The 27,221-nt window shown below is 38.5% G+C and overlaps 1 protein-coding gene across 1 annotated transcript; it reads left to right on the forward strand.

Annotated features, from left to right (window-relative positions):
- The first annotated feature begins 566 nt into the window (after positions 1–566).
- On the forward strand, positions 567–24,508 carry LOC124280089. The gene is made up of 5 exons (XM_046715973.1): positions 567–621; positions 1,772–2,137; positions 15,929–16,285; positions 18,324–18,674; positions 24,034–24,508. Exons 1-5 carry the CDS (start codon positions 582–584, stop codon positions 24,132–24,134), a joined length of 1,215 nt encoding a protein of 404 aa, XP_046571929.1. The 5' UTR covers positions 567–581; the 3' UTR covers positions 24,135–24,508.
- The last annotated feature ends 2,713 nt before the right edge of the window (positions 24,509–27,221 follow it).

Below are 27,221 nucleotides of genomic sequence, written 5' to 3' on the forward strand. Positions count from 1 at the left end.
AACACTACACCACTCAGCTAAAGATCATCACATTAAAAGTTAATGCCTCAAAGTATGTGCAACTTTTAATATAAGCAAAGAAATATAAACTGCAGACATGTTTAATGAAAGAGATTTGGTTAAAAAAATAAGAAGACAGACAAAGTATAAAAACAAACAAGCTTCAGTAGAGCGTATGCCTGTAAGCTTTGTACTGTCTTGTCTTGCTCCGAATATGTGTCTGAATGGTTGGCAAGGGAAAATAGTTTTAGTCGTCAAGAGTGAGTGAGTGCGAGCGGGTGAGCGTGTGAGTGAGCGAGTGAGTGAGTGAGTGTGTTCCGCCATACGGCGACGAGTGCAAAGTTTAAGAATAGTAACCTTTACACTTAATGTGTACGCATGTATGTAGGATCTTCTCGTGATCCTTCTCTTTGTAGTGACTCGAAATTGGGGTTAACCGAAACGACAAACTAAGTGTACCTTTGTTTTTAGGACTGGCCACTCTACCTGACCACCCTGCGATTGGCGCTGTGGCATCTCCCACATGTCAACCCCTCATCGTCTCCTGGCTGATCATTCACCTGCCCTCCCCAGTGAACATCATGGGGTCACGATGGATGCTCCAATACGCCATCGTCATCGGTAATGTCAAACTATTTTTTCAGTTTTTACTTATTCATATTTAATCCACCTATTCGTAAAAAATTCATAATTGTCATAACACATAGTAGGTTAAAGGGAGATTGTGTCCTACCTCCGAATAACTTTCTTTACGCGTTTATAACTCTGCAGTTATGTACGGATATACACATATGTATGGATGACAACTTCTACGTCGTCATTGAGACGTTTCGACACAAATTCTAGTACCGTTGTCATGAAAAATTAAACATTTGTCAATAATGTACTTCCCAGCTTCTAAAATTCCACTCAAAGAAGTTACGTGAAAATATGTCTATAAGATTGTTTGGTCTATCTCCATTTTCGAGTGTAGAATTTGGAAAACTATAAAAGCGTAACGGCCTTATAAACATTATAAAATATCTTTGATTGGTTTTAACTTTTTACAAGACCATGAAGAGATTAAACCTTTTGGAGATAACATTTTCTTTTTGTGTACGTTTTTGAAGATGACTTCTTGTTAATACTATGTGTACCATGAAGATCTGGGTTAGAATTGATCTTCAGCAACCTATGCTTGTCGTAAGAGGCGACTAACGGGATCGGGTGGCAGGCTCGCTGACTTGGTGGACACATGTCATCGTATCCCAATTGCGCAGATCGATGCTCATGGTGTTGATCACTGGATTGTCTGGTTCAGACTCATTACTCGACTACCGCCATATAGCTGGAATATTGCTGTCTGCAGCGTAAAACTTAACTCACTCACTCATCATAGTATGTAAGAGTATGTAAGTTGACTTTAGCCTTTGTCTTCACGCCGTTAGATTCCGTATTAAAAAGGATCAAACTTTGCTCATGTCAACGTTTATAGGTTTTCGACATATGTTCAGTGACTTCAATAGAAAAAAATTCACGATGATTTTCAACACAGACAAAACATAAATCTGGTAAGACTTTTCTACAAAATGTAAATAGTGTAATTTTCAAGACAATGTGCTGTCATTCAGAAATATGTTCTGTCACATCCATAACAATTCGTAGACATTTATTTTTGTAATTTCCACAAAATATCAATCATATCAATCTGCATGAAATTTCATGATTGTACATGGAGGAGTCCTTTGTCAAATTTGAATTTGAATGATCGCTAACAATATATCGTGTCTAGGTCTGCGCTTGGCATGCGGCGTGATTGTAAACACTACTGACAGGACAGCAGTTGAAGGTTGGAACCCAGTTGACATTACCTGCTCATTCAGCTTGTCTGAAGGGGAGGAGGTAGACTATGTGTATATTGACACTTACGTGGACAGTATCGGTTTCGTTGATCTGGTTAACTTCTGGCCCCTCAACACCACGACCGAGTACCTGCCGGGTGGGGCCAGGCTGAGGAACAGGACGACCCTGGTGGTGGAGGACGGTCAAGTGGCTCTCCGGTTTAATGTGGTGGAGTGTGGAGACGCCACCAGCTACTACTGCAACGTTCAGACCAATGTTACATACGCATATGAAGGCATGGACTTACAAGTTGTAGGTGAGTCTGGGGTGAATCTGGGGGGAGTTTGATGAACGCCGTTTTGAACGTTTTATTTTACCTTGTGGCGAACACGGGTGCCATAACTGATTTACATATGATATTACATATAGTTATTTTCTCCAAATATTTGAAGGGCTTTTTGAAGTAGAGTGCATAAGAAAAGCAAGATTTATGGATGTCAACTTCTTTATTGTGAATAACACGATGTTTCGGAGTGTATGCTTGCTCCTTCATCAGGTGTGTTTGTATTATATCCTATCACATCCATTACCAAGTTGTTTTAGTGTATCACTGGCCTCCTCGTGTTTGTACACTCATGTTTACAATGAAAACGAATGACCCAAACATATATTTACCTCTTATCAATGTAGTTAAAACAATTTTGGAATGTTCTGGCTTAAACTTTGTATGGATATCTCAAACTTGTACAAGTAAGATTTGGCTTAAAAATAACCTTAAGGCTATATTATGTAACCAGTTTTATCAACACTTGGACGAATGTAAATCAAATTCTACATAAAGGCCACTATGTTTAAGTTATCTCCATACCTTGACAGTTCTCTATTACACTTTCCATTAAACGTACATATTGGCTTACCTATATTAGAACTTGTAACCATAAACTCCCATTAGAAACAGGTAGATGGTATAATATTAGTAAAGAAAAGAGATTATGTACATTATGTAAATATAGGATATGAATTTCACTTCATGTTATACTGTCCATGTTTAAGTAATGTAAGAAATTCATTTCTACCAAACTATTATTGCAATTATCCATCATTAGATAAATTTATATCCCTAATGTAATGTCCGCACAATGCACTATTATTAAAGGTAAGCAACTATGTGAAAACCGGTCTACGTATGCTCCCATAAACAAATCTGTACATTTGTATTTTTTTCACTATGTCACTATTGTGATCTTCATAAGAATAAACCATTCATTGTACTATATCCTATCACATCTATTACAAGGTTGGTTTTAGTGTATAGTGTAAACATATTTTATTCAAAATATATTGAACAAGGATTGGTAAACAAGCCGTAATGGCTTATTTGAATACCTCTCCATTTCATTGATACATGAATAAAACAAATATTAAATAATATGCAGCATGATAGGAAAGCAAGCAACCTGCGTATTAAACATTATTAATCATTTATCAAACCTATGCGATTTTATTATAAAAGAATGGACAGATTGTAGTATGAAAGAATTTACAAGTACATTTTTGTTTGGATTACCATTTAGGACAGAATTTAAATTATATCCATGTTCGTAAAAATACATGCGATGTCTGATGTAAGAATAATTAGGACAAGTAAAGAAGTAATGTAAAGTATCCTCATAGGGGTGACCACAGGAACAGAATGGATCAACTGAAATGTGCCGTTCAAACATGTGCGCTTTCAAATTACTGCACCCAAGTCTGAGGCGTGAGTGGATAATTTGGCAGAAACGTGTACCAAAGTTTTTATCGAATATATTTAAATTGGGTAGTTTAGATGATTGGAATGCATTTTTAAATTGGCCTATGGTTTCAATATCGTACATATTCTCAGGCAAATCATTCCATTGTCGTATTGTATCAGGTAAAAACGAGTTGCTATACAAGTCACTACGACACCTTATAGTTTGAATGTTATTTCTGTTTCTTAATCTGTGGTCACTTAACTGTGATACCTTTTCGGGCAGTAGATCAGTTAAATAAACTGGTGTCATATGATGAACCATTTTGTAAAATAATGATAACTTGCTAATTTGTCTACGGTCACCTAGGGGCATAGAGTTAGTTTCCTTATATATTAAGTCATGATTTGTTCCTCTAACTGCCCCGCAAATCGTCCGCAGTGCGTCTAAATGTAGATTTTCGACAAGTTTTTCTTGTTCTTTAGTAGAGTTATCCCAAAGGTGCGAACAGTAATCGAACGTTGGTAATATATATGACTTGTACATTTGCTCTAATGATTTTCTAGATAATCTATATTTAAAACTACGAAGACAACTTACCAATGGACGAACCTTTTTAACTAATTCACCAATGTGGGAATTCCATTTACAGTCTGATTGCAAGGTTACTCCTAGGTGTTTATGGTAGCCGGCTTCAGTAATGTCTACTCCATGCATTTTAAGCTTAGGAATTGGAAGTTGGTTACCGGTATTTCTGCGAGTGAATAAAACAGCTTCAGTTTTACCAGGATTAAAGCTAACCTACCATAGTTCAGCCCAGTGAGAGATCCTGTTTAGGTCATTATTTAAGGAAGCGGCAGTAACAACATGATTATCAACAATAACATATACCGAAGTATCATCGGCAAAAAGACGAATGTTACTACTGATACCCTCAATGATATCATTTATGTAGACTAAAAACAGTAATGGCCCAAGGACAGATCCTTGTGGCACCCCAGCAGTGACTTTCCTTAGATCTGAATTGTAATTGTCTATAGCTACTCTCTGTAATCTATTGTCAAGATAACTGGAAAACCAATCAAGTAACTTACCCTTAATACCATAAGCTTCTTATTTCGCTATGATTCCCTTATGCCAAACCTTGTCAAAAGCCTTGCTTATGTCACAGAAAACTGCCCTGACTTCTTTGCCATTGTCTAATGCATGTAGTATAAAATCATACAAGTATGTCAGTTGGTATACAGTTCCATCCCCAGGCATGAATCCCGACTGCAAATTCGTTATTATCTACAAAAAAGTTAAACACATGTTTAAAAATACATTTCTCAAAGACCTTTGATAAACAGCTGGTAAGAGCAACTGGTCTATAGTTTTTACATTCATTAAAACTACCTTTAGGTTGAATAGGAATGCCAATAGCTTCCTTCCATATTGTTGGGAATTTACAATATTCTAGGGATAAATTGAATAGATTTGTAAGAGGAGTACAAAGGGATGGCACGATCATTTTGATAAATCTGTTACCTATTTTGTCTGGTCCACTCGCTTTGGAAATATCAACTGATAATAGGATGTCTCTTACTTCTTGTGTAGTCAATACAATAGACGCAAGTTGAGTCTTTACTTTACATTCAAGTGTAGGAGTCTCCTTATCAGGATAGTCAACTTGTGCGTGGTCAGCAAAATATTCATTAAATATATTTGCTTTATCTTTACTATCATTAAACATATTATCGTTATGAATAATCGAAGGAAATTTCTTATAATCTCCATTTTGGATTTTATATACTTATTCACTAAAGCCCACCAAAATTTAGAATTACCCCTGATTGATCTTATCATCTAAATCAGAAATATAGTTCAATTTGGCTGCTCTCACGGCTGCCGTTACTTTGTTCCGTAAAAGCCTAAATTTTGCCAGTCTTTATCATAATTTCGAGTCTTTGCTTTCTTATGCTGTCTATTTCTTTTCCTGATAAGTATTCTTATAGCACTATTCATCCATGGATTGTCCTGAGGTCTTATTGTTACCACATTGTTTGGGACATAAATATCACATATATTTCTCAAAACATCAACAAATTCATGTGTTAGTAAATCAATATCATTACATCTAAAGATGGAATCCCAGTCAACGTTGTTAAGGCCGCGATTCATTCCCTCAGTATTAGCTAAATCATAATAAAATACTTTCCTTTTAAATTTTAAAGGCGTTGAATCAGAGCCCCCAACAGAGACATAAACTGGACAATGATCACTACAAAAAGGAACAAGCACACCCGAAGTGCGAATACAATTAGGGTTTGAAACAAAGATTAAATCAATTAAAGTACTAGTCGTTTGGGTGATCCTTGTTGGTTCTGTGATAAGTTGCTGTAAATCATATGTATCAAGAAGATTGTCAATCATGTTATTAGTCTGGTTATGTATATTGATGTTAAAGTCACCAGCAGTAATAGTATCTATGCCCATGTCAATGCCATTACCAATTGATTGGAGGACTAGTTCCCAATAAAGATCACTTTTATCTGCTCTGTAAAAGTTTCCAATCAAATACCCCTATTTTTTACACATACCTTTAACCCAGATCGCTTCTAAACCTAAGGGAGACAACTTATCAGCATGTGTAACATGCAGGTTCTCTCTCTCACATTGATAGCAACACCTCCACCTTTTGATGGTCTATCTTTCCTAAAAGGGGCGTGGTAACCGGGGATAAGAATATTATTGTTATCAATTGTGACATTCAACCATGTTTCTGTTAAACATATAACATCATAGTCACTCAATTCTGCCTGGATTAAATCAACTTTTTCTCTTAAGCTACGCACATTCAGATGAACTATTTTTAAGTCAGGATAAGCAAGTGGGCCTGGATTTGGGTGCACATCACCACAGCATAGAAGAATAAGTAACATAATCAGCTGCACTTGCGGATTGTATAAACATAACGTCATTATGGCATATGAAGTTTTTTTAAATTTTGCATAGGAATTTAACTGTGAAATCATTTCAAAAAAAACCCTATTGTCTGTCGGTATGTCGAGATATCAACCGGCATCGTCAAATATGAATATAAAGAGATGAGTTTGAGGACAGACGGGATTATTTGTCAAAGGATGTGAAATACGCTCAGGTTGCTGCTTCCATTTCATCAAGATAACAAGTTTCACCTTTACAAGCTCAATGTGTGTGTATTCAAAACACAAGAAACAAATATACAACGCAAATTCAACATAAAATAATTTTCCATAAGTCATAATGGAAATATTAAAATACTGTTTAGGGGCTTGAAATACTGGGGGTTGAAATAGAGAATTGTCATACAGTGGATAAGAAAAGAAAGGAGGGAAGAGAAGTAATATGCAGTAAATAGGGAAATGTATACTAGTAAGGCTGACGATGCAGTAAACTGTCATAGTAAAACCAGACTGAGCTGGTTTAGCTTTTAAGTCAAGATTGCAAACTTAAGTTATCAAGGCTTGTACGAGCAAAATAGAAAAGCATCATAACTGTTGCCATTACGTAATGATGCCTGGCTCGTATAACAGAAAGCACGAGATAAGCGGACTTTTTGTGCTAATAAAATCCCAGGCGGGTCAGTTTAGTGAACATGTAACGACAGGAGCAGGGATTTTTCGGATAATATATTTCATCAAAGGTGAGTTAATTCACTATTTACAAAATCATTTTATAATAGGATATGCTGGTAGTTGCCTTACTATTTTTATATGTGTCTATCGGTGGAACACTGACCGTAAACACAGCTGCTCCATGAAACAATACTGGTCAGTCCAATCAAGAGTACAGAATATACAAATATCACAAACGGAATCCCCAATCCCCAATGCACAGAGTGTCTGTGTAAGTCCTCTGATGGAGCACTATTGAAAAAAAACGTTATAAAAAAACAAAACAAACAAACTGTCCTCCGTTATAGAAATAACATTAGTATACACAGTAATTTCTACATTTAAAGGACATGCGATCCACATAAAACACATAAATGTATGTTCACTGAAAATATATTGTCAATCTGGCTCAACGCTAAATGTTTTAAAGCATCGTAACGTTGCTAATACACAGGGATATCATGCTCGCTTTACATGAAGCACGAGATGCACGGACTTTCCGTGCTAACAAAACTATCAGTGAAAACAGGACCGCAAACACAGCTCCTGCATGAAAACAAAACCGAGCAATCCAGGCAAGAATGCGAAATGTACAGATATCACAAACGGAAACCGATAACAGGATGGAATGCTTTTCCAATGCTCAAAGTGTCTGTATATATTCTCTGATGGGGCACTATTGAAAGCTGACCTCTGTTATAGAAATAACATTATTATACTCAGAAATGTCTCCATCTGAAAGACATGCGACCCACATATATCCACATGTGAACACGTACATGTATGTTCATTAAAAATATATTGTCAAACTGGCTCAACGCTACATGTTTTAAAGCATCGTAACGTTGCTGATACACAGAGATATCATGCTCGCTTTACATGAAGCACGAGATGCACGGGCTTTCCGTGCTAACAGTAACCTTGACTGACCATAGTGTTATAAACATGTAGCGGTAAGAGTCGTAAGAATTCCCACTGTAATTGTCTAGAGCAGGCGTTTACGGATAACAATGAAAACATGAATGTTAGCATAACTGCTCCATGAGATAATACAGGCCAATCCAGTCAAGAATACACAACTATCACAATCGGAATCTGACAGGTTCGATAACAAGATGGAATGCCTTTCTAATGCTCAAAGTGTCTGTGTAAGTTCTCTGAAGGGCACTATTGAAAACTTTCCTCCGTTATAGAAATAACGATGTTATAAGCAGTAATTCCTCCATCTAAAGGACATGCGATCCACTTATGAACACGTACATGTATCTTCATTGACGATATATTGTCAGTCCGGCGCTACGTTACATGTTTTAAAGCATTACTACGTTGGTGATGCATGATGATATCTTGCTCCATTTACATGAAGCGCGTGATGCCTGAACGAAAAGATACCTTGACGGATCATAGTTTTATACACATGTATCGGCAAGCGTCGTCAGAATTCCCACTGGATATGTCTTGAGCAGGGATTATATGTTACATCAAAGATAAGTAATTTCAATTATTTGCAAAACCGTTTTCTTTTGTAACAGTTATAACACGTATGCTGATGGTTGACTTACCATGTTTGTGTGTCCATCAATGAAACATGAACGTAAAACACAACAGCTCCATGAAACAATATTGATCTGTCCAGTCAAGAATACAGATGTATAAATATCACAAACGGAATCCGAAAGTTCGATTACAAGATGGAATGTCTTGCCAATGCTCATAATGTTTGTGTGAATTCTTTGATGGAGCACTTGTCATTTATCGGTGATATATATTTGCAGTCCGGCTCACATTTTATGTTTAAGTTTAAAGTAAGCAAAATAAAAATAATACAACACTCAAGAATTTATCTCTCACTGTGTTTACGAGAAAACGATTGTTGAAAGTTTAGATAGATATCTAGTCATTATCACTGTCATCTGCGTCCGTATACTCCAAAGTATCCCTTGGACCCTGGGTGAGTTTGATACGAATCTTAAGCCTCAATGACTCGGTGAGCCTAGTGAATTGGGATCTCTTGGTGATCAGGGCCACAGAAGCATCTAGTTTCTTAAGGTAGATCACACCGTCTCGAGCCCAAGTTCCTGCTAGTCTCTTTTAGTGTATCATTGGCCTCTTCATGTTTGTATTACATATTCATTTCCTCAACATTGTTAAACATGTTTTCTTTGTTGTGTCTAATATATGTATATATGGTTTACTCTCAGCCAGCTCAAAAATGGTTCAGTGGACCTCAAAATCAGTGTGTAACGATGCGGTAAATTGGCATTTCTATAGCCAATTACGCTACACTTCGTATCAGACTTCGGGTCGCCGTTAAGGCAGAATTGAACCCTCGCATAAGAATATTAAGTTAATAAAGACTAAAAGTGAGATATATGCAGAACATTTTAGTTCAAAATCAAAACAAACAAAACAATACATTCATATATGAAAACTCTGTCACATATCTATATATTTTTGTCAGTTAGCACTCTTTTTAGCGTCAGCACAATACATATGTACAAATACATTCTAGGTAGCATAATACATCAAAATGAAAAATCTATCATAAGAGACGCTGCATCAACATACGACTTTAAACATCTTGTGCCAATTACAAATTCTGTCTTGAACATCTTAAGTCTTTCATCAAGATGCCTGTACACACCATTTACATTCAGCCACTTGCATGTTCCTGACATCTCCAGTATATCTTCTCCTTGTAACTGTTCGTCTTTGTGTACACATAACCAACATGGAGTAATATACGTCAACATTTAGGATGAGGTAAAACTTGACCTGAACGTTAGCATTAACCATGGTGAATGATGTCCCAAAACACTTCATACTGACCTTTAAATCCACATCCAAAACATCCAAAACCCTCAAATTCATCAAATCACACAGTTAAAAAAACAAAGACTTAAAAAAAAAATTCAAAACTTAAAAACACAAAGTGAACAAAATTCATATTTACCTGGTGAACTCAGTTCAGTTATTTGAGCAAGCTTTCACTAAGTGAACACAATTCAGTTATTTGAGCAAGCTTTCACTAAGTGAACATAGTTCAGTTATTTGAGCAAGCTTTCACTAAGTGAACACAGTTCAGTTATTTGAGCAAGCTTTCACTAAGTGAAAATAGTTCAGTTATTTGAGCAAGCTTTCACCAAGTGAGCACAATTCAGTTATTTGAGCAAGCTTTCACTAAGTGAACACACTTCAGTTATTTAAGCAAGCTTTCACTAAGTGAACACACTTCAGATACAGACTATAATCGCCCAGCCCTAATACCCTTAAGCCCCTTGAATTTCAATTTTGAGCTAGCTGAGAACACCCCGTATATATATCCCCTGATACAGCCTACCATTCACCTGATGAAGGAGCAAGCATACACTCCCGTCGTGTTATTCACAATAAAGAAGTAAAAACACGGAGTGTGTGTGTGTGTGTGTGTGTGTGTGTGTGTGTGTGTGTGTGTGTGTGTTCAGTTGGACAAATATAAGCTATAAAACAAGCAGAAGCAATGAAAACTATCGACGCCACGCTTTAATCACTTATTGCATTGCAGACAAAGGTGACTGTTCCCCTTGTATTTGTTGGGTTGTTTTTTAACGAGGCACTCAGCAATATTCAAGCAGTCTGGCTGCAGTAGGTAAATAATCGAGTCTGGACCATACAATCCGGTGATCAACAGCATGTGCATCGATCTATGCAATTAGGATACGATGACATGTGTTAACCAAGTCAGCGAGCCTGACCATCCGATCCCGTTTGTCGCCTCTCACGACAAGCATGGGTTACTGAAGATCAATTCTAACCCGGATCTTCACGGGTCTTGCGAGATACGAACCGCCAACCTCTAGATGCTACATGCTATCGCCTGTGCTATGGAGGCTGGTCGCTTTTTTAATTTATGCTTTATTTATAAATTTTTATGCAAAGACAGTACCAAGTCTTGGCGGTATGTGCTGTGCAAGTGCCTGTAAATCTGCCTTTCTAGAAACTAGGTTGAAAACGAACACGCCTTTATCGAACTGACGGATATAACGAAATACCATATTTATACCCGCCCACTTGCTTTTATTTTAGTCCAATTCGTACAACGAACAATGGTTATAACTAATATGAATGGCCCCTTTGACTTCGTTATAACCGAAGTTTGTTGTACACTGAAGTTCAATATATCGTATCCACATTTTGCGTTATAGAAACATATATGCGTTATATATTTACTTGTTTAAATTCTAAACATGTTTACATTCCTATGGTAACGTACACAACGTCGGAAACATGTTTAATCTCTAAACTTGTTAAGATTTCGGTGGGGTATATGCTATGAGAAGCAAGCTGAGTTCATGTTTTTGGAACAAAACCAGTTTTGACATGCGAAACAGTAATGGTTTGGTTTGGTTGGTTGGTTGTTAACACCGCACTCAGCAATATTCCAGCTATATGGCCTGTGGTCTGTAAATAATCGAGCCTGGACCAGACAATCCAGTGATCAACAGCATGAGCATCGATTTACGCAATTGGGATACGATGATATGTGTCAACCAAGTCAGCAGCCTGACTATACGATCCCCTTAGTTTCCTCTTACGATGAGCATGGCCTGCTGAAGATCAATTCTAATCTGGATCTTCACGGGTCTAATGGTTTGGGGAGCAACCATCGATCTCAATTGATTGTAGCCCTTGAGAAATCTTGTTGCCATACAGTATCGGGACCACGTTTTGACCCCAGTCCATCTATCAACCATGCAGCTACATGTTACTGGACCGACATGACAGCGCTACGTCCCATACTTCGGTTCTGACATCGTACGTAACGCCGATGTTGACGTCATGGACTTGAACCGGATCGAACACATTTAGGATGAGTTGGTTTAAACATATTTATTTCCAAAAGAGGAACCGGATTGGTAAACAAGCAGTATGGTGCTTATATGAATACCGCTCCGGAATACAGATATGTTATAGATATAATAATCGTACGGAGAAAAACATGATATTAACAAACGATAAACAATAGCTTTCTGGAAATGTAACAATCATAAACTGTAACATGGTCGCTTTTAACGTTAGAACCATTAGTGTCGGAAAATACTTAATAGTAAGTGCAATTTCGTTTATATATTACAACTCAAATCTGCCTGACAGTACAATGAAAGAATGGATAGATTCTAATAATTCAAGATTACCTTTAGTAGATCCATGAGAGTGGCCGTATAGTATTGATTTGATGTCATATCTTTCAGTATAGAAGTGCATTTTATGTCTTATGTCAGTGTAATTAACGCACGAAAAGAAATAGTGAATTGGATCTTCGTAACAGTAGCCACAAGAACAAGAGGGATTTAAAGATATAAATCGTTGATATGTATGTGTGTTTAAATCGCTGCAACCGAGCCTGAGGCGTGAATGGATAATCTGACAGAATCTTGTTCCAAAGCTTAAATTGAAGTAATTTTGACTATTATTATTATTTGACCCATTAATCTGTTTCTTAAAACTACCCAAAGTAGCCGTTTCTCTATAATCGGTAGACAAACAATTCCACAATCTTACTGTATCTGGGAGAAATGACTTAGCATAACTTGCACTTTTACTATCGATAGTTTGGAGCTTCAAACGGTCTTGGAAAATGTAGCTTGTTGTGTCAGATACCTTAGGAGGGACGAGATCGCTCAGATATTTTGGAGTAAAATTATTAACCATCTGATAGAAAAACGTTAGTTTTTGGATGTATCTTCGAGTACATAGTGGTTGGAAGTTTGTCTCATCATAAATTTTGTCGTGACTCGTGTCGCGAACAGCACCGCAAATAGTTCTAAGTGCATCAAGATTAAGTTTTTCCAGTGTTAGTGCTTACTGTTTGGTACAATTGTCCCAGATGTGACAACAATTGTCGAAAATAGGTAAGATATATTGTTTGTACATTGTTTGTAAAGTTAGGATGAGTTGGTAAGACGACTGCGACAGCAGATGAATCAGACCCGCAGCTTGTTAACACCTCGTTCACCAATGGCGACGACTTCCTCATCTGACGATTCCTGAGGCAGTCTTGAGTGTTATTCAATGTAGTTGTGAAGTGTGAAGTTCACGTTTGTCGGTTTTAGAACGTCATACACTGAGAGCATTTTTTTTTCTTTTTTTTGTGTTTCACGAAGCCACCAAATTCTGAACATGGGTCGGTCGGGGGAAAAAAGAAACATAATAAAGATAAAATTATCTGAATACTGTTCTTGATTCTCATTTATTGTAATTCTTATTACAATTTCTCGCTTTCTCTAGATTTGTGTCAGCGACTGAGAATAAGGTAAACAATTGTTTTTAATGATAAACTCACCCTAAATATCTTAGATAACACCTATTAATAAAATATTAAATAATGAAATCTTTGTAGATCAATCGATATCAAAAGAGAGTTTTGCAATTAAATTCAAGATACATTGTTTTCAATTTCTTTCAATTATCCTGCATAAAGTGAGAGTTTGACAGATAGACACCAATTAGACAGCCAAGGCTCACATACCTAGGAAGCTTAATTTAGTCTTGAAGATACACGTAGTATAACATGTATGTAACACATATAGAGAGTGCCATGCACATTATTCTTTACAATTGCAACTGATTATTTATTTTATTTTCATAGGCTATGTGGGATTTGCAATATAATATTCAGGTAACAATTTTCCTCTAATCTTACAAAAATGACATATTAAGTAGAAACGGTACTCTGCTTCAATACAGGGAACAATGCATATAGGACAAAATCGTTTATCTTTAGCAATATGAAGTTTTCTACTTTCCTCTATCACCAATCTGTGATCTGTGACCTAAATTTAGTCAGGGCTATTCTGTATGAAGTTACTCAACCATTTTCTTGTTTATTTCACACTATACACAAACGACATGCACCAAAACATGTTGAACTGATGGCGCCTGTCAGCGCGCTAGTCGCAATTCTTTCGGAGACACTTACATCTCACTGTCATAATGAGTTTACGTACATTTATTCATCGCAAACAGAATTGTAAGGTGCCCGTTCGCCATTGACGACCTTGGCCTTAACCTGTCCCGCACTTAAAAGGGCAAGGGAGCTCATTGGATAAAAATAAATTATGTCCCTTCAAATCGCTGACTCTTTTAAGTGCGAGGCAGCATCAGAGAACTAGAGGCGATGGCTGTGCCAGAGGCCGTGATTACTAGTAAAGTAAACAGACAGTATCACGGTAAACAAGACCTGGCTTCCATTCAGTTGGCAGAAAAAGAAACCCTCCACTACAATGAGTCGAGTAGTAAAACATGTGATACTGGGTCATCCGTGCCTTACAGTTTGCAACTCCAAACGTTTCCCACAATGTGGCTGATTGTCCAGTTTAAAGTGTCCTTTGGAGGAGTGGAAACCAGTTGCCTGTTATTATTACAGGATATTTATAGAGAGCACAGTTCCAGGCAACTAGTCCATGCTCAAGGCGCTGGTATTTTTTCCCTCGATCATTGGATGTCAATCTCAACGGCACATCCTATTATCAATCTCAACTCCCTATGGAGTATACAACTCTTGCAGCCACTAGGCGCACCGAGTTATTGTGGCTTTCTCATCCTAACGAAGTACCAATTCACAGCTGGGTGGACTGGGACACATAGTCACAGTACTTTGTCCAAGTTCACTGCACGTTGCTGTACCCGCAGCTAGGTGTTTGCACGTATTCATGTGGCCACCATCTGGTCATATACCAACGGATGCCTGTTACATACGGGGTCAATCATTATGATAGCCACCATTACAGAACATTTCTTCAACTAGTTCAAACCACTTGGCACTGAGCTTCTCCAAAATCAGGGACGGTTCACACTTAAGCTAGCCTGTGGTGTGGAGATACCATATATCGGGTATATCAAAGTAGACATTAAGCAGCGTTTAAAATCCCCGCCTGCCCGACCGTCCGGAACGGTTTATTTTCATCTCGGACGGTCAAATTTCAAAAGTAGCCTGTCCGGTGGTCTGGTAGATATTTTTACCCCTAAGAGTAAATATTTCATAATATCAGACAGGTTCTCGTGTTGTCAGTTTGAGGTGTTTGAGGTATCATGAAAATTATGTTAAACTACATACGATTGTACAGTTCATGTTACGATAACCAGTCATAACACATGTACTTTCAGTTTACCTAAACTCGATGCATTGCCTGTTAGTGCTATGTAGTTCATTGCGATGCCTACGAACAGTGAATGGAGCTTGCGCGAGCTGGAAATGGCAGTCACAGTTTTTTATTGTTGAAACCCGGACAGGTAGTTTGTATCCGGACTGGTAATTTTTTAAAGTTACCAGTCCGGCTTGGAATTTTGGGAGTGTTAAACACTGCATTAAGGAATTCAAGCTGTTTTGGAGGTTGACAACAGATATGGCAACCAGACAGCAGAGGGAGCAGGTGCCATGTATACTAGGATGAATGTGATTAGACGATGTGTAGGCATGCAAGTTGAAAACTTTGGTAAGAACGTCTTATACAGGGTCAATGTGATGTCTGTCCACGAGGCATGGGTTAAGGGTTACAAAACCTTTTCTAAAACAGTGCTGTTGAGTATGCAATGGTTTCACTTGGGCATCCTGGGCATCCAACTCTCAGTCTACAGTGATCAAAGAAGATTATACGCCCCAGATAACTAATACGATCCATTCAAAGTACCTTTTTATTGACGTTACCTAAACCGTCTAAGAAAATAACTAGCACTCTAACGTCTCGATTTCGTCTTTAGGACCAATATCCAAACCAAAAATTATAATACCCACCGGTTGCTATGACGACGGCCAGGACCTGGATGTGGCCTGTCTGGGAGCAGTAAGAGGGTCTGATGCTGAGTTCAAGTGGTATGGGTACCGTGAAGGTCGTGACCCCGTTGACCTGACGCCCTATGCTGACCGAGGCGCCCCCTACCAACCGGATGGAAAATGTGGATACAAACTGGTCACTCATTTGAAGGTTAACCTGACGAGCGAGGACGATGGCATGGTCCTGCGCTGTGTCTTGAGTGACCAGACAGAAGGCTTGTCTCCATCCCCAAGGGACCTCTGCGGTGAATACTGCACTGACACGGACAATCTTACAATGTCAGGTAGGGCGCATGGGGGGTTCTTTATTCAAACTGATAATGTATGTTTCAGATTAGATTACAACCCATTATTCCTTATCATACATCATTTGATATAGATATGTTATTTCATACATAAGTGGCAAAAACGTGTTATAACCTATACCACATCATTAGATGGTTAAAAAAGCATTATTTTATACTTCACATCTTTATCATACATCATTTGATATAGATATGTTATATCATACATAAGTGGCAAAAACGTGTTATAACGTATCCCTCATCATTAGATAAAAAGTATACATCATCATACATATTTGATGGTTATATCATACATTGGCAAAAAAACGTATACCACATCATTATATGGTTAAAAAGGTATTATATTATAATTCACATCTTTATCATACATCATTTGATATAGATATGTTATATCATACATAAGTGGCAAAACGTGTTATAACGTATACCACATCATTAGATGGTTGAAAAAGTATTATATTATACTTCACATCTTTATCATACATCATTTGATATAGATATGTTATATCATACATAAGTGGCAAAACGTGTTATAACGTATACCACATCATTAGATGGTTGAAAAAGTATTATATTATACTTCACATCTTTATCATACATCATTTGATATAACGTATACCACATCATATGTTATATCATACATAATTTGATATAGATATGTTATATCATACATAAGTGGCAAAACGTGTTATAACGTATACCACATCATTAGATGGTTAAAAAGTATATTATACTTCACATCTTTATCATACATCATTTGATATAGATATGTTATATCATACATAAGTGACAAATACGTGTTATAACGTATCCCACATCATTAGATGGTTAAAAAGTATGTTATACTTCACATCTTTATCATACATCATTTGATATAGATATGTTATATCATACATAAGTGGCAAAACGTGTTATAACGTATACCACATCATTATATGGTTAAAAAGGTATTATATTATACTTCACATCTTTATCATACATCATTTGATAAAGATATCTTTATCATACACGTGTTATAACATTTGATAAAGATATGTTATATCATACATAAGTGGCAAAACGTGTTATAACGTATACCACATCATTAGATGGTTAAAAGTATTATATTATACTTCACATCTTTATCATACATCATTTGATATAGATATGTTATATCATACATAAGTGGCAAAACGTGTTATAACGTATACCACATCATTAGATGGTTAAAAAAGTATTATATTATACTTCACATCTTTATCATACATCATTTGATATAGATATGTTATATCATAATAAGTGGCAAAACGTGTTATAACGTATACCACATCATTAGATGGTTAATAAAGTATTATATTATACTTCACATCTTTAGAATCGTATTAGCGTGTTACATTATAGTCCACATTAGATGGCTTGTAACGATTTATCTCATCACATCATTATGTGTTACAAATGTGCTATATCATATTGCACATGACTAGGCAGTCATAAACGAGTTATCTCATACACTATATCATATGTAATATCATACATCACATTAGATGATGGTTTTGTTATGTCCTAACTCACATCAATAGAAGGATGTTAACGGGTTATATCTTACACCAACACCACTGGAAGGTTACACGCAGGTTGTATCGCACACCACATCATTAGATACACTAAGCTATAAACATGTTATATCGTACACTACACCATTAGGTGGATATATATGTATTTTACCAAATGCTACATATTTAGATGGTTATAACAACATGTGAAACCTTAGCATAGAATCCTGACATTATTCTGGGAACGGTGGGGTAGCCTAGTGGTGAAAGCGTCCGCTCGTCATGCTGAAGACCCGGGTTCGATTCCCCACATGGGTAAAATGTGTGAAGCCCATCTTGTAAAAAGTGTATCAAACTTGTCAGCTCAAAAGACGTTTAGACAACACATTCATATTAATGTTAGCCTGTCCCCTTAACCTTTGCATGTTCGTATCTTCACGACTGCATATAATCCACTCTCCTTTGGACTTATGTTGATATTCCAGCGCCACTCTCCAAACCCACACTGACTGTAAGCAAGACAGCAGGTTGTGTTGGCGATTCTGTGACCTTCCACTGTTCTGGACCTGTCGGAGATCCATCTAGGTCCTTCACGTGGACCGCACGCCGACCGAGGCAGGTGCCCGTGGACCTGACGTCCCTGTCGGACCCTGGCTACCCCTACCGACGTCTGGGATCTTGTACCTATGAGAGGCACAGTCACCTCACCCTGACGCTAGTGCAGGCTGACCAGGAAATGTCCGTCAGGTGTGAGGTTTCTCATCGGTCACTCCACATCTCAGAGGGAGACAGCTGCGGATTGTATTGTTCGGAATCAGAAAGGATTAGTCTTGCTGGTAGGTACAAGAATAGATAGGGTTTGTCAAGCACAGTAAAGTCTTGCTCGTAGGTACAAGAACGGATAGGGTTTGTCAAGCACAGTAAAGCCTTGCTGGTAGGAACAAGAACGGACAGGGTTTGTCAAGCACAGTAAAGCCTTGCTGGTAGGTACAAGAACGGATAGGGTTTGTCAAGCACAGTAAAGCCTTGCTGGTAGGTTCAAGAACGGATAGGGTTTGTCAAGCACAGTAAAGCCTTGCTGGTAAGTACAAGAACGGATAGGGTTTGTCAAGCACAGTAAAGCCTTGCTGGTATGTACAAGAACGGACAGGGTTTGTCAAGCACAGTAAAGCCTTGCTGGTAGGTACAAGAACGGATAGGGTTTGTCAAGCACAGTAAAGCCTTGCTGGTAGGTACAAGACCGGATAGGGTTTGTCAAGCACAGTAAAGTCTTGCTGGTAGGTACAAGAACGGACAGGGTTTGTCAAGCACAGTAAAGTCTTGCTGGTAGGTACAAGAACGGATAGGGTTTGTCAAGCACAGTAAAGTCTTGCTGGTAGGTACAAGAACGGATGCGGTTTGTCAAGCACAGTAAAGCCTTGCTGGTAGGTACAAGAACGGATAGGGTTTGTCAAGCACAGTAAAGCCTTGCTGGTAGGTACAAGAACGGATAGGGTTTGTCAAGCACAGTAAAGCCTTGCTGGTAGGTACAAGAACGGATAGGGTTTGTCAAGCACAGTAAAGCCTTGCTGGTAGGTACAAGACCGGATAGGGTTTGTCAAGCAAAGTAAAGTCTTGCTGGTATGTACAAGAACGGACAGGGTTTGTCAAGCACAGTAACGCCTTGCTGGTAGGTACAAGAACGGATAGGGTTTGTCAAGCACAGTAAAGCCTTGCTGGTAGGTACAAGAACGGATCACACAGGGTTTGTCAAGCACAGTAAAGTCTTGCTGGTAGGTACAAGAACGGATAGGGTTTGTCAAGCACAGTAAAGTCTTGCTGGTAGGTACAAGAACGGATAGGGTTTGTCAAGCACAGTAAAGCCTTGCTGGTAGGTACAAGAACGGATAGGGTTTGTCAAGCACAGTAAAGCCTTGCTGGTAGGTACAAGACCGGATAGGGTTTGTCAAGCACAGTAAAGCCTTGCTGGTAGGTACAAGAACGGATAGGGTTTGTCAAGCACAGTAAAGCCTTGCTGGTAGGTACAAGAACGGATAGGGTTTGTCAAGCACAGTAAAGCCTTGCTGGTAGGTACAAGAACGGATAGGGTTTGTCAAGCACAGTAAAGTCTTGCTGGTATGTACAAGAACGGATAGGGTTTGTCAAGCACAGTAAAGCCTTGCTGGTAGGTACAAGAACGGATAGGGTTTGTCAAGCACAGTAAAGCCTTGCTGGTAGGTACAAGAACGGACAGGGTTTGTCAAGCACAGTAAAGCCTTGCTGGTAGGTACAAGAACGGATAGGGTTTGTCAAGCACAGTAAAGCCTTGCTGGTAGGAACAAGAACGGATAGGGTTTGTCAAGCACAGTAAAGTCTTGCTGGTATGTACAAGAACGGATAGGGTTTGTCAAGCACAGTAAAGCCTTGCTGGTAGGTACAAGAACGGATAGGGTTTGTCAAGCACAGTAAAGCCTTGCTGGTAGGTAAAAGACCGGACAGGGTTTGTCAAGCACAGTAAAGTCTTGCTGGTAGGTACAAGAACGGACAGGGTTTGTCAAGCACAGTAAAGTCTTGCTGGTAGGTACAAGAACGGATAGGGTTTGTCAAGCACAGTAAAGCCTTGTTGGTAGGAACAAGAACGGATAGGGTTTGTCAAGCACAGTAAAGCCTTGCTGGTAGGTACAAGAACGGATGGGGTTTGTCAAGCACAGTAAAGCCTTGCTGGTAGGTACAAGAACGGATAGGGTTTGTCAAGCACAGTAAAGCCTTGCTTAGGAGCAAATCGTACTTGAATTTATATGAAGAGAATCCATCATTCGCGTAAGAATACTTAGCGGTACACCAAGGTGAAGGTCGTTCTTGACGGTGGCATATGGTTGTGACTAGTCGCTAATACAGTGCAAACTCATGCTTAAAATAAGATCTTTCTGTCTAAAACGAACAACAAAATCGGGCAGGATTATTTCCTGGCAGTGTTTCTATTTTCATTGCGGGTAATCACCTCTTCAATATCAGTTTCTGATACCTGACGGAATCGATTCGTCATCTGTATTGTGATCGACAGATCGAAATCCTTGGTTGGTACCTTTCTTAGACGATCGCCTTTCACTCGTGCCTCATAATCCGTACCTTCAATTTGAACGAAGTACTCCGTTTCATGTTTTCCAAAGTCAATTACTGCAGAACTCCAGAACCTCTGTCATCAATTCTTACAGAATCACCAATCAGCCATGTTTGTTTACAAACAATGTAAACTCGCGACGACGTCATCAATGTAATGTTAAATGTTTTAGGATTCACATGGCGTGTATGGAGTTGAAATTTGTGAAAGTAGTTCGTACATTGATATAATTTGCATAGTTATCAGATTTGGATACCATGTTTATCTGATTCCTTCAGTGCACCGATAACACCCTCCATTAGATGATAAACTTAATTAAAACGCAATTTTCATTTATTCATGACATATAATATACATTACTACGGAAGCGTAGTAGGACCGCGGTGAAATTATTTGGGTCTTACTATCTCCCACGTAGTACTTAATATATCCTACGAAAGACTTACTATCTCCTACGTAGGACTTAGTATCTCCTACGTAGGACCTAGTATCTCTTACGTAGGACTTAGTATCTCCTACGTAGGACATAGTATCTCCTACGTAGTACTTAATATATCCTGTAGGAGATAATCGATATACGTTTATATACATTAATCTGAAACGGTCGACTTAAATCCCCAGACACGCACACAATCTCCTGTTTCACTGTTTCAGTCACTGTTAGAGTCTACAGCCATTTGTTTCATTCACTATTAGAGTCTACAGTTATGTGTTTCATTTACTGTTAGAGTCTACTATCATGTGTTTCATTTACTATTTGAGTCTACTGTTTCCTTCACTATTAGAGTCATGTGTTCAACTAAGTGTTGCACGTTACTGTTTTGGACCGACTGTTACTTTACTGCCTTTCGTTCAGTTTGCTCTACTATTACGCGTTGCAGTTAGTTCACTGTTATATGTTGCACTTTGTATGCGTTGGATATGTCAGAGGTCGTTGCACATGAATCATAATATGCGTGTCTTAGACTATCGGTGGCAATCTATGTGTACGTATCCCCTTATAATTGTAGAAATAACTATAATGACAATTCTTTGCCTTTTTGAATTTCGTATTGTTTTACGCCGCACTCAACACCCCAGTCAAGTCAACCTGTAAACGATTACAAGTAAAACAGAGCCGCAAACGAGCGTTGAATCCGATCCAACCTAGCCCCATTTGAAGACAAGCAACAACTTGCGGAGGTCGTGTTATAACCCTAGTTTCATATCAGAACCTCACCCCAACCATCCCACCCACCTCTTTGTGTGTGTGTGTGTGTGTGTGTGTGCGTGTGTGAATAGATGTATGTATGACAGATTAAACAATACCTGCCCCAAACCTCCATAACTGCAATTAGAACAGGGTCCACGTCACCCTAACGTAATACACACACAATAACACTGTACAGTAACACTGCGTTAGTGTCATGAATATTCACTGACTCACATTTCTACTATCTAACGTCATGCATAGCCAAACATTTCTCAACTTAATAACCATACTTCATAATCCGAACCTTAAAAAAGGATATATTAAGTCCTACGTAGGAGATAGTAAGTCCTATGTAGGAGATATTAAGTCCTACGTATGAGATAGTATGTCCTACGTAGGACTTAATAACTCCTACGTAGGAGATAGTGACACCCAAAAAATGTTTTCACCGTGGCCCTACTACGCTTCCGTACATTACTGATTATGAAAACAAATGAACAAAATTATAAGCGTACAATCGCAAATCAAAAGTGCAATATTTTGTACTTGGATTTACTTCCCTCGAAACGAAGCACCTGGGATACCGAACCCAGCTCTTTGTGTGTGCTCAGAGGTCTTGGGGTTCGTAAATACATGCTCATTTTTTTGTGTATAATATTTCGCAATCAACAGACATCATAACATGTCATGTGTACAAGTATCACACCTGTCTGTCTGTGTAATTACATAATGTGACAGAGACATAACTCGGGTGCACGAGCTATAAATCAATGCGTTTTGTTTATGGTGTATAGCCTGATAGTTCAAATTGCATGTGGTCAGTGATCGAAGTTTTGTATTGCATATCGTCATTAGCAGACAGGCAGACAGACACAGAGGTGTCAATAAAACAGACACTGAGTTTTGTCTGTGACAGAGGCAGATCTATATCACAGTCAGAAATTCTGACAATGCTAAATAATGACGTTGCTTTAAAGTATCGAACTGAGAAAGTGATTCGGTAAGAAGAACGTATGGTGAAATAGTCAAATGAAATTATATAACAGTTAAATCTGTAATCTACTGTCATAACATATGAAAAGCTCGGGGTTGTGGAATATCAAAAAAAATTGAAAAATAGCTCACATCAAAGCCTACTCCGAGTACTCACAGCGAAGGTTTTCCGTCTTGAAATGTCTAACGCCTCACTGGTTGACACATTGCTGAGTAGATCTAGATCCTTAACAAGGTTCTTTTATCTAACGAGTAGATTATTTACTATTTGTTGTTTGTATACACAGTCAAGATTAGACTACTGCTCACGACCTTATAATTCGGGCATCCCGCTTCAAGTTGTGCGAACCTATTCACTGCGCATGCGCTATGAGCGCAGCTGTTGAAACCACTTTTCATCCCCGCTGGGGTGAATTTTGTGAATCGTTTGAACTCCGATTTCGCGGTGTTTTATTCATCGCGTTATTTTTCATCTTTATAAGTTGAATTTGCATTTTTGATGATTTGTTTCTGTAAATCCATACCGAAAGGTATCAGAATCTGCAAAGTTGTGTTTTGCGTTGCATGTGACCTTTAAGTAATCTTGATATTTTGTATAACCCAGGTTGTGAAATAGAGTTTGGGTCTGTTTTGGTTGTTATTGGAGGATCTATGGGTCAGTGGGCCTTTGGAAATGAAGGTACAAGCGTATGTGCTGCATGGAGGCAGCCATTTTATTTTCCTAAGACAGCAAAAGTTCGGATTCCACCCTTGAATAGGAATGGTAGGGTAGGTTCTAAAACCTTGGAATTCGCGGAATCCGATCGTGGTTAATTAGTGGATGTAAATTGGATGATTTGGAATGGCATTAAACCTTTTTGACACAGGTGATTTCACCAAGATGGCTCAACAAGGTTTGCAACTGTTTCAGATGCGACCACATGTGGGTGTTCAGCAAAGCTTTTCAATGTCTTCATCGTCGTGTGCTCCCTGATTCTGGTACGACTACATCACGACGAGCTGCTTGTGTGACACGAACGGAAAGTGTACACATATACATATATATATACAGATAATAGTGACATCGATCTAGAACACTGGGCCTAGATTTTCGAAGCTCTCTTAACGCTAAGACAGTCGTAAGTGCCATACATTAACATTAACTTACGACTATCTTAGCGCTAAGAGAGCTTCGAAAATCTAGGCCCTGGTGATTTTACACTTTGAACTGGAAAAGGGATGTGCCTCGGCGGCGTACGGAATGGTCACTGAACGTTGTTCAATCAGACAATTATAACTATAAATATTGACACTGCTCATGATAAGGTCATATAGTCAGACAAAGATGTGAAAAGAAATGTGTCATTGAAAATGTGTTGATGGAAAATTAAACTTGATACGATCCAGTTGGCGTTGCTTCAGGTTTTTTCAGTGGTCGGGGAAATATAACCCATTGTAGCATGATGGCATTCTATTCTGGCAGCTAAGGACCGCCTCGGTGGTGCGATGGATAGATAAATCGCGGGGATTCGGAGGTACTTGTTGTCACCCTGCCTTGCGCTCTGCAGTATATAAACAACGACTCACTCACTCACTCAGTCACGCACTTTACTCACTCACTCACTTTTTTCTCACTCACTCACTCGTTGATGCCTTCTACCAAGGAGGCCAAAGGCAGCAGCTATCAAAATCTCCATTCCCTACATTGGCAAGACTTCACACCAGATTAGCAGACCACTCAAGCAACAAGCTCATATAGGGTTAGTTCCCATGATGTAGAATTGTAAAAAACACAGGACTGAGCTTGGGAGGATTACCTTCAACACCACGTTCTCGAGTTCCATAACTCTCAAGAATTTTCTTCAGCCCAACGGGCGAAACAACTCCAACAATGAGAAATTAAACCCTAAGGGTGTGATTTACAAAAATAACTGCAATTGTGCACAATCATGTATTGGCGAAACATATAGAACAATTAACACCAGAGCTAAAGAACATTAGGCTTCAACAAACAAATCCGACAACAAATCAGCTATCTCAGAACATATTCTGAAGTACCCCAATCATCAAATCAACTGGAGTTCACAATACTGGCAGCCATCCAGCCTGACTTTACCAAACGAAAATTAACCGAAGCCATCCACATCAAACGACACCGACCCCTGATCAATAGAGATCAAGGTTATTCCATCCCCTCACCATACGGTGATGAACTCATCAGTCAACATTCACTGCTTGTGTAAACATGTGCTACCTCTCCTACTCTGTACGGTATCGGCTCGGGAAAGCACCATTTCAGTGTTTAGTATACCCAGTAAGCGTCAAACCAGGTTCTGTCGGGCATTGGCGGGAAAGCGTCAACATGAAAGTTGCAAAGAAAACATTAGATAACCGTAAATGAGTTAAGCGTCCTTGATTAAAAAAATGTCTTCGTTACTCATGTTTGAGCATGTCAAACAAACATGTGTTTTGTATGTTAAACAAACAAGCTAGAAGTTCTGTTCGATCCAAATTAATCCTATTAGAATGTGAGAAGCCAGATTTTCAAAACAAATAGTTTGATGAAACAATAGATCAGATAGTTTGATAGAACAATAGATCAAACAGTTGTGTTACTTAGCGGTGTAAACTATAAATTGACACGGACTTCATCCTTATAGGTTCATCCCTTATAAATATGAAGTGGAGGAATGATCGTTACTAAACTGGCTAATGCACAGGTTTGAGTTACAATCGCGGAGACGGTCAGAGGCGGTAAACACTTGTCTTTTGACCAGTAGAAGTTCAGATGTAAGAAGAGTCGTGGAAGAAAGAAGTACTGGAACTGTGTATAGTTGCTGGTTGCACAGCATCTGTGGCAACACGGAACCGGGTGTTGCATGCTGTCCTACGGGTGAACCACACCAACCCTTCTGTACCCTTCGAGATGGAGAGTGAAGTGTTCAAGTCCAAACTGATTTACCGAGCAAAGACCGAGACAGCACCAGTTCCAGCCATCTAATATGGAGATGAAGTTCCCCGAGTGCGACGTCACCACAACGTAGTTCAGACCAGCTTCTGATGGAGATACCTTCCTTTGCTTCCCTGAAAACCATTTTGTACAGACAGCGCCATAAGAGTATCCCATTAATTATAGTTATAATTAAAATTCGTATCTTGTATCCAGGAAATAGATAGATTTAAAATATTTTAATGAGATTTTTTATATCGATTTGTTCGAATTACCATACTCCCAGAAACAAACTATTGTTATATGTTAATACATTCGATATTTTCATCACTATATAACAGTTAATGACATTTATTCAACAAGAAGATAACATTTTTACCTCGGAGTTGGAAAGTCTGCCAAAAAAGCAATAAGATATATGCAAAGAATATTTTCATTTTATTTGTCTTTATGAAAATTATAACTTGAACACTCATTATGCGTCATCTCACAAGTTGAGTTACTCATCAATTTACCCTTGACGTTGACGTTTCACAGCAACTGGTCAGACAAAGGCAATGTTGTAATAAACAAGGGCTAGAATAGGTAAGAAATGAACAAATCTCTTTTGTAGATCCACAAATATGTGTATTGCAACAAGTGTGTCTATTGATTACCGATAAATTGATAATATCAACTCAAAACTCTTCTTAACTCATCAAAACTGAGTGCTGTTGTAAATTCAAATGTAATTTAGGCGAGTTATTTTGTTTGACAACGTCAAAATTAGTGAACTAACAAGCACCACACCATGCTGATTTTCACTAAGATAGACCTAGGACAAGTCAGAACCTATCCTAGTATTTGTTCTAAGTTAGGATATCCTAGCGGACCTAAAGCTGTCTTAATTGACGGACCTAAAGCTGTCTTAATTGACGGACCTAAAGCTGTCTTAATTGACGCAGTTGAAGCTGTCTTAATTGACGCAGTTGAAGCTGTCTTAATTGACGCAGCTGAAGATGTCTTAATTGCTATAGCTGCTTAATTGACGGAGCTAAAGCTGTCTTAATTGACAGAGCTAAAGCTGTCTTAGTTGACAAAGCTAAAGCTGTCTTAATTGACAGAGCTAAAGCTGCGTAAATTTACGGAGCTCAAGCTGTGCTAATTGACGGAGCTTAAGCTGTCTTAAT

The sequence above is a fragment of the Haliotis rubra genome, unplaced genomic scaffold (assembly GCF_003918875.1).
Source record: "Haliotis rubra isolate DU_JTF1 unplaced genomic scaffold, ASM391887v1 Scf1072, whole genome shotgun sequence".
Lineage (NCBI taxonomy): Eukaryota > Metazoa > Mollusca > Gastropoda > Lepetellida > Haliotidae > Haliotis > Haliotis rubra.